The sequence below is a fragment of the Ctenocephalides felis genome, unplaced genomic scaffold (assembly GCF_003426905.1).
Source record: "Ctenocephalides felis isolate EL2017-DRISC unplaced genomic scaffold, ASM342690v1 CF-g0.4_SCAFFOLD_01886, whole genome shotgun sequence".
NCBI lineage: Eukaryota > Metazoa > Arthropoda > Insecta > Siphonaptera > Pulicidae > Ctenocephalides > Ctenocephalides felis.
In genome coordinates this window covers 43,945,155-43,954,417 of record NW_020538040.1, presented here as the reverse complement: position 1 = coordinate 43,954,417, position 9,263 = coordinate 43,945,155, and the positions used below count along the sequence as shown (strand labels likewise).

The following is a 9,263-nucleotide window of genomic DNA, read 5'->3' as shown; positions in this document are numbered from 1 at the left end:
GATTTACTTTCTTATAGTCAATTTTATATTACTACGATATGTACCCAAGGATACGGATCCCATTTGCTGCGCGTTAGATGAAATCCACAAGCAGCCCCTTGCTCTCTTTGAATGTCCAATAATTGCACCATTGGAATTTCGTGATTAACTGATTGCTGGTTAGTCTCGTCGTTTGCATTTTCTGAGATATAGCTACTTTCTATCACGATATCAGGAATTAACTCCGCCATAGCCGGTTGTTCAGATTTGCAGCTTATCATTTCCTTTATGATAAACATGCAATGATTATAACGTCTTTAGTTATTAATTATAATAATTGCTTTATACAAAATTGTAGGTAGCACCTATTACACAGACTTTAGACCAAGTAATATTGATTAATATTACTTATGAAAAACGTCTAATTGAACGTTACAAGTAAGGGTCAAAAGCTACATATTTAAATATTTGAAATGGGATACGTGGTATCCTGCACAATGCGAACGTTCCAATTTCCAAACAACGATCTTTAGCTTCACAAAATGTACTGAACCGTTGTCATTTGTAGTCAAAAATATGTTGCTCAAATAAGTTCAAAAAGTGGACCTGCAAAGTTTTTGTACCCGCTGTGAAAATATACTTGTTGGAGAAAAAACTTACACCTAATTCATCATGTTTTTTTGGGTAATTCACATTCACAAAACTTTGAAAGTGGATCATCTAAAACCGAGGAAGAAAAGACCAGTCAGCAGATTTCTAGCGCATAAAGTCATAAAGGATTTTTTGATCAAATGGAAAGAACTGCAAACATTTGTAAATGTTTCATGTTCAATGTTTTTTCTAAAGCATGACTGATGCTAGGAAAATCAGAAATTTGTATAATGATAAGCTTGCCTATTGTTTGCCGTATATCTTAAAGAAGAGATTATAAGAAACAACTATCGACAGTTTTTATAAAAATTCTGGAGCTAAAAGCGCTTAAAGGGAAACAGTATCACTCTGATAATAACTTATTTTGTAAGTTAGTAATAGTTTTTTAAATGTAAAATTATGTCTTATTTTCTATTTTCACAGAACGAATTGATTTTATTTTTATGTATTTGTATGGAAAAACGCTTTTCCCATAGCAAATTTTTATGTATTTGTATGGAACGAATTTAACACGTTTTGCGGGATACCACTGTATTTTTATTTGAAATGTTTATTGACATCTTGCGTGAATATTTATTGGATTTTTATATAATTTGTTATAAAACTTACTAATTCTCACTTGAGCAATCGATGTAAACAGTGTTAAGTATTGATTAAACACAATATGCTAAATTTGATATATAGCTTCATATCGTATTGTATCACATGTCCGATTTATTGCTTTTTACTTTTCTTCGCACATTACTTTTGGAACACTAGTACCTTATTTGTACTTATTTTTTAATTATTTCTACAAAATATAAATTTCAAACTACTTCGATTTGAAGCATTAACGCGTGAAGTATCGCGATCACTGTTGAGTAAGAATATCTTTTGCATAAGATTTGGTACAGCATTGCTCAGCATCCGGCCTTCGAATTTGCTTCACTCAATGTTAGTAGCACCTTCACCTATATTCGAGAACCAATGTTAAATATGGAAAATCGTGCACTTACCATAATTATACATTAATTAATGTTGATGATCATACATACTTTATGGACGTTTTATATAATGGCCGTGTATATGCATTTATGTTATATATTTTATCTTATGTGCGTGTATGTGTGTGTTTACTTGTATACATGTTCAACAAAACATCGAATAAATCAATTTATACTGAAATATGAATTGAATGTCGTGCTACTTGCCACTTATAAGCTACTTCTTCCGTTAATATCACTTATTTTGAGAATAAAAGAGGAAAGATTATTTTTTGCTTATTTCAAATTAGCAATGCTAATTTTGGGTCTTCTCGTCGTTTCAAGTCATTCTTAACCATTTGACACCAAAATTGAAATAAAATATGTGTGTGTGTGTGAACCAAAATTTGTGCCTTCGTCGATGTTTGCTCAAAAACGACTGCTCCGAATTCAAAATTTTTCTCTTATTTTTTTATGTGAGTTTATTCTGTAATCTGTTTATTATAAAATATTAAGCAGAGACTACTAACATATATATGATAAAATGATGTATATATATTTTCAAACATTTAAAAGTTATTTGAAGAAATTTGTTAGCAGAAATTTTTCACCCTCGTTTTCGCCAAAAATCCTGAACTGATTTTGAAAATGAATGATTCTAATGAAACTTTGTGTATATGTTTTGGAGTTCATGGTTTTAACGAACATTCTAAAATTTATTGTAAATTTATAGCTTTCTCAATGAAACTATTCATTTTAACCATCTGAATATTTAGAATATATTCTGAAGCACTTTCAAATACTGTTTTTATGTGAATTATTAACTCTTAATCTTGCCAACTTGTTTAGAACAGCCAACAAGTAATGAAGTTTATGCAATTCATATATAAAAATCTAACATGAAATTCATAAGTATAAACAATCTTAGCATTCAGGCTATTATTATTTATAAAAATAACCCTAATTACTAATTTTACGACGAGCAAGTAATAGCTCGTCAAATATTAGTTCTATTGTTAAAATTGCTTAAGTTTGGATTTTAGGCCATTGACAAATAGTAAAACTGCATACAATTTTTTAGGCCTTGGCGTACGATAATTTTTATTTCTTCTATTTTCTTGCGGAAAATCGCCAATTTTGCTAAGGACCATTAAATATGTAAAACACCGCATGTCCACCGGCAGTACATAAGAGAAGAGAAAGATTGATCGCGGCGACTAAAAAATTTATGACAATTCAGCAAAGTTATAATAAACTAATGTTATAAAATTATAGTTTTTTAAACAATTGTTATTTAATTGGGCTTAACACCTTGAAGACCGCGCCGGAAATCGTGGATTACTCGTGGTGAACCTATCAAATGACAATTCCATACAAAACATATTGTGTGCTCATCGGTGGCCATGCGATCCCGTAATGTTTCTGGGATTTTGACAAAACTTCGCATAGTGATAGAGTTGATAGTCAAATCGATCAACTTAAAATATTATAGGCTTATGAGAAGCGGTTTAATAAGTGGTCATTGTGTGCATCGACTGCCGAGTGCCTCGAAAGGAGACAATCGATAGTGATATGTTAGACTTACCTTATCCCTTCAGGGGGATACCGAGTGTTAATATATTAGTAACATTTTGAGGAACAATGAATTTATATGCAATTCATCAACAATTGATTCAAATCAAGTATAATTTGAAAAGTACATTAATTAACTTTCTGTAGGGTAAGTTATAGTAATCGCAAAAAAATCAAAAATGAAAATTTTTATATATCTTTACGTTTCAAAGGTTTCTGAATATTTTGGCATACATTAGAAAAAATTTGATTTGATTAATTCAAAAAACATTCGATTCGTATTGATAAGGAGACGTGCTGATTAGTTTTTGGCGAAGGCAGAGCTAGCCGTTTCGAAAATACAGAGCAAAAAGTGCATTACAGTACGGGACGTTCCAACAATTTGCCTTAAGGCACGATGTCATGCGCTCCACTAGCTATGACTTATAATTAGTTGAATTGCCATAAGTCTTTTTTAAACACCTGGGGTCAATGACTTTCATTAATTTGCTAGCCGAAAAATGTCAATTTTGATAAGTGGAGTCTATTGACAAAATGCATGGCAAGACTAGTTTGAAATCTGAACGTTAATTAACTTCCCGTAGGAAAATGAAAATTTTTGCATTTCTCGACGTTTCAAAGGTTTTTGAATATTTTGGCATACCTTAGAATAAATGGATGTATGTGTGTGTGTGTGCGTGTGTGTGTGTGTGTGTGTGTTTGGATACAAATTTCGTCGACGATTTCGAGAACACCGATCAACCGATTTAAATAATTTAAAAAACATTCGATTCGTACTGATAAGGAGACGTCCTGATAAGGAGACTTTTGGTGGAGGCAGGTCTAGCCGTTCCGAAGATACGGGGCAAAAAGTGCCAAAAACGGTAACACGGTTTTTAAGAGAACGGAGCGTCCGATTTGAATAATTCAAAAAACATTTCACTTGTATTGACAAGATGAAGAATTTTCATGAAGGCAGGTCTAGCGGTTTCGGAGATCTAATGAAAAAAGTAAAACAAAAAGCCATTTGGCGGTCAAAAATGATCATTAGACATATGCACATCTAATTATCAGATATTTTATAGAGATTTTAACAATAAGTATAAATTTTGTTTACATTCCTATGGGTTCCGTACCAATTTTTATCCGTTAGACGGTGACGCGGCGCTTACGCGCTTTGACATTTCGTCTCTATGCAGTTAAAGCAGTACGATTGCTTTAAAAAAAAGTTCAGAATTTCCAAACTATGCCAAAATAAAGAGACCTTTTTTTTCAAGCATTTTTTTTTGTTTCTCAAAAATCTAATTTTTTTCAAAAATGTTAATGGCTTTTAAAAAAATAATAATTTTTGGTACGGGAAGTTCCAGCAATTTGCCTTAAGGCACGATGCCTTAATTGCCTTAAGGCAGAATTCCACTTACAGCTAGTTTAGTCTTACTACCTCTTACTTACTCTTCTTTTATCTATGCTTACTACTTTATTGTGGTTCGCGGATTTGCTTAGCGATGGCACCAGCACTTAAAATAGAAATCCAGAACCCTGTTTTATCGACATATTTTGACAACACGTTTCGATACGGCAGCTACGTGGCTGAAGATTGGCAAACGTTCACTTCGATTTTCTGTCAGTACTTACCGCCGCTTGGTGTTCTATTAAACAAAATTAGTCTATCTTTTATTTTAAAATATGGCTTCAAGTATTCTATACTGTTTTGTGGTGTTAGCCGCGACTGTTTCAACTATTTTAGCGGCAAGTTGTTCAAATCCAGAAGTTACAGCCACATCTTTCACTACGCAAGATGCTACAATTGTTACAAATATAGCATTTATTGCTGAATTTACATTAAAATGCAGTCCAAGTGTTCCTAGTGGCATACCTTTGTATGCTGAAATTGATGGTAAAGTAATGCCGACTGCTAGAATTGGAGATAATAAATACCAAGTAAGTTAGGGATTCTCAATATTTTGTCACAGTTGTATATACATATACACATTACTTACATTACATTACATACGTACACACACACATATACACACACATATATATATATATATATATATATATATATAATTATACTCTCGATTTGTACAAGCATTTTTTCTAATTTACAGGTTAGCTGGACTGAAGAAATTAACAACGCTCGCAGTGGTGATCATAAAGTGAGATTATATGATGAAGAAGGTTATACTGCAGTTCGTAAAGCTATGCGATCTGGTAAGTTGAAGATATTATAAATGCTAATTTGAGATAATATAATTTGAAAATTTGAGTTTAAAATTTTATTGGAAGTTTTTTTACGCTCTCATAAGCGAGTTTATAAATTTATTTTGTTGTATATTCTATGTCAAAGCTATAAGCTTATAATATCATAGCTTCAAGATAGAACTTAAGTGTAAATTATTTTTTTAAAGGGACTTGATTTGTCCACTTGTATTTTAAGAACTTAACTTCATTCATTCATAACTTCATGGTTTTCACTTGCCTTTCTTATTATTTAATCTTTTATAAGTTATTCCTTTTTTGCCCAAATAATTTTGATTTTTTGTATATGTAAAGTTCTCGTTTTCAACTACCAAAATCAAATCAAATGCTTCATTTGGAATGTGACATCTCTGTTTAAAAAACAAATAGTTTAACATATATCTATAACTTTTTTTTATTACAGGTGAAGATGCCAGTGCTGTCAGGTCATTGGTGACTATCGTTATTTCACATCCTGGTGCATTTACTGGTCCATGGGTCAATTCTGAATTGGTTGCCTCATTAGCTGCTGTTGGTGTAGCTTACTTAGCATTTACTTCCAAATACAAATTATTATTATAGATGATTTAATTATAGTGAATGTTAAAATTTTATTTATTTAAATACAAATCTGGATTTTTTATAATTAGTTTTTCATTACAAGAGCTATCAAGTCCAAAATAATCTTACAGTTGAATTGTAGTTTGAATTCCAACTTATGTTAAATTTGACATTATTAATTAGAAAATATGTGTATCTCATATTCATGAACATTTTGTTATTGCAATTCCATCATTTCAAAATAGTACAATGAAAGCTTTAGAACTATAAAATAGGCTAAGTTTTTGAAGTTATAGAAGTGTTTTATTTTTATTATGCATATTTTACTACAAAATAACAAAAATGTAAAAATAAATTATAACAAAATTGACATGGAAATATTGTATAAAAAGTAAAAAAATCAAAATTAAACAAGTTAAAAAAATGTTAGTTACACAAACTTCCAAGGTATTTAGTTTAAATTTAGAAATAAATAAGATTTGCTTCATATCAAATTATTTGAATTGAAAAACATACTGTAATGTCAGTTCGCTAAAGTATTATGATTATGAATAAAAATATAAGTTTAAATCTGCAAGACGTTAGATTAGATTTGAAAGCCGTTTCGTGGGCGATGGTGTAGCATCTAGCGGCGACTTTCGAAAGTATTTCAAACTCGGTACCTTGACTTTTGACATATTGTGATTTCAATTTGTAGCTACTCTGCGTGAAAATGTATTTTTAAAACATGATTTTTAAATAAAAGTCGGCATGCCACCAAGTCGTTTAGATTCTATTTATCGACGCTTGTTGATAACTAAGTTTTTCACAAAAGGATGGGGTAAACCAGAAAACTTACAAAGGTAACAATAATATAGGTTATGTTATCTTACACAAATATTGTAATTTATCAATAAAAATGTTTATTTTGCAGGTTGTTTGAATTTAGAAAAATTATATCAAAAAGAGAAAATTGCTTTAAACTAGTAGATAAAGATTATCCTGTGACTATAACCAAGGTGAGTAGATTTTATCAGGATACTATTATGTAATTTAACATGTATAAAGTGTAAACACTCCCTGAACATATGCAAAAACAGATATTAATCTAAATACCCTTTAATATGAGTTTTATTAAGTTATTGCTTATTTTGTAAGTTTGTGAGCTTGTAATTTGTGATTCAAAATGATTAATTAAAATATTCTTTATTAAATATATTTTAAAAATATATATACTTTATTGCTTAAACATATCTAATTAACGGTTTTTAATTAGCACATGCTATACTGCAAAGTTCATATTATCACTTAGGAAGAATTAGCAGAGTAATTTAATCAGAATTTCTCATATGCATACATCCATAAATGAGATAAACTTCAGTTTGTCATATTGTTTGCATGTTATACTAAATTTTCTTATGGGATTGAACACTAGATAATTTCCTTTTCGGTTTCACGGTAACTTCAAACAAAGAAAAAATTGAATAAGCAGATTAAGCAATAAACAGAGTTGTTATTTACTAATTTGCAGAGTTATTAATCGGTTATTTGTTTCTACTGATATCACATTGCAAAACAAATACGCTTTTTGTGTCTCCGTATCCCTAGTTAAGTTAGATTGTTTATTATAATTTATTAAGTATTCTAGATTTTATATAAATAATAAAAAATATTATAAATTTAATTTTCAAAACTCATTTTGGCGCCCCTAAGGCGTGCGTTGGTATCAAGAGGCAAAGTTGTAAGTTTGTAAGTAGGGTTTACGAATTACGAGAAGAAATTGGATTGTTTCTTGAAAATCAGAGAACACAAAAAGAAAAAGAATATTTTGCCAAAATTAAAGACCAAGCATTTGTTCTATAAATGCAGTTGGATAATAAGCATATTTAGTTCAAATTTGTGTGGTTTTAATTATTTTAAGTTAGCTAGGGTAGCGGTAAACTCAATTCCCATACTTGTTCACAGGGGTAGTGACATTGAAAAAGTTGGGAACCACTGCTCTAGAATGACTCTAGATAAAATAGTAATTGATGTTTGTAATACTTATATTCACAAATCAGTTTGTATTTAAAACAGAACAATACCATCAGTTATAACTATTTTTTATTTTTTTTTATTTTGAAATCTATGTACTAATAAAGTTGTGTTAATACTCTCATGGTGTAACATTTAAAAGAAACTAAAAACAAGTTAATATATAGAAGTTTATATTCGCTTCGATTCAAATCAGAATTGTTGTTACATGTTAAATATTTTTAAATTCAATTTTTCTTAGGAAGAAGTGTGGTCTGACTGCCGCGTTTTAGAGGGCCATTTTGTGACACCACTTGATAAGTTTTTACCAGACTTAGTTCCCGAAGCAGCAAAATCTGCCCATTTTCAAATTTTACTACCTTTAAAATGGAAAGAGAACAATTTCAAGCCTATGTGTTTACATTTGGCTGGCACAGGAGATCATGTGAGTATGAAGCAGCATATATAATATCACAAATATATTTTTATTTGAAACTATTTATTTCGATTTATAGTATTTTGGAGAAGAACGTAATATATGGCCAAACCTCTTTTAAAAGAGTCAGGTATCGGATCTATCATTTTAGAAAAACCCATTCTATGGCTTAGGAAACCTAAAGACCAAGTGTAAGTATAATTATGTCTTGAGAATTGTTAGCATTAATACTTTTTTTTTCACAATAATTATAGAAATTCTAATATTTGATTTAAGATATAGATGTTTTTGTCTGCAGGCGGTCTTGCCTTCACAATGTGACCGATATATTCGTAATGGGAGGATGTCTAGTTTTAGAGTCGCTAGTTCTATTTCATTGGTGTGAACGGAATGGTTTTGGCCCGTTAGGTGTTACTGGCCTTTCTATGGGTGGTCATGTGAGTACACTTATTTTTTTGCTTTATTTAAAGTGAGTACAGTAATAGCAGTAGTTATAATGAGGCAAATTAATAAAAAAAAGTAGAAATAAAACAAAGTTTTGTCAAAATTTGTTGAGATAAAAATAATTAACTTTGAAATTTATTTGTGCCAAGGATGAAGATCATCCATATGTAAGGTGAGATTTTGTTGAAGATTTTAGTTCAAGCGATTTTTTTTTAGAGTAATTATATATTAATGAAATATTATTTTAGATGGCGTCATTGGCTGCCACAAATTGGCCAAAACCAATAGTCTTGGTTCCTTGTTTGTCATGGTCGACAGCTTCTGCAGTTTTACCAGGGTAAATAAAATACTATCAAATATATATATTAATATTAATTTTATATATTATTTTTAGGGTGTTCTAAGTCAATCAATTAATTGGGAACTGTTAGAAACACAATATTTAT

General features: G+C 30.3%; 2 protein-coding genes across 2 annotated transcripts; both read left to right on the top strand.

Annotated features, from left to right (window-relative positions):
• The first annotated feature begins 4,724 nt into the window (after positions 1-4,724).
• LOC113378085 (translocon-associated protein subunit delta-like) lies at positions 4,725-6,024 on the top strand. The gene is made up of 3 exons (XM_026618597.1): positions 4,725-5,084; positions 5,255-5,357; positions 5,809-6,024. The coding sequence occupies exons 1-3, from the start codon at positions 4,830-4,832 to the stop codon at positions 5,964-5,966; spliced, it is 516 nt and encodes a 171-aa protein (XP_026474382.1). The 5' UTR covers positions 4,725-4,829; the 3' UTR covers positions 5,967-6,024.
• Positions 6,025-6,621: 597 nt separating this feature from the next.
• LOC113375000 (protein ABHD18-like) lies at positions 6,622-9,256 on the top strand (the record flags this gene model as incomplete). The annotated part of the gene is given in 7 exon segments (XM_026614954.1): positions 6,622-6,787; positions 6,859-6,943; positions 8,200-8,386; positions 8,453-8,564; positions 8,672-8,810; positions 9,066-9,143; positions 9,212-9,256. Coding segments are annotated over 7 exon segments (738 nt in total), but the record flags the coding sequence as incomplete, so codon positions are not given.
• Positions 9,257-9,263: the final 7 nt, after the last annotated feature.

Bases quoted from the DNA above. Each gene is read 5' to 3' on its own strand.
- LOC113378085 (XM_026618597.1), top strand. From the start codon at position 4,830: ATGGCTTCAAGTATTCTATACTGTTTTGTGGTGTTAGCCGCGACTGTT. The intron at 5,085-5,254 runs GTAAGTTAGGGA...TCTAATTTACAG, and splicing joins TTGGAGATAATAAATACCAA to GTTAGCTGGACTGAAGAAAT. The intron at 5,358-5,808 runs GTAAGTTGAAGA...TTTTTATTACAG, and splicing joins TCGTAAAGCTATGCGATCTG to GTGAAGATGCCAGTGCTGTC.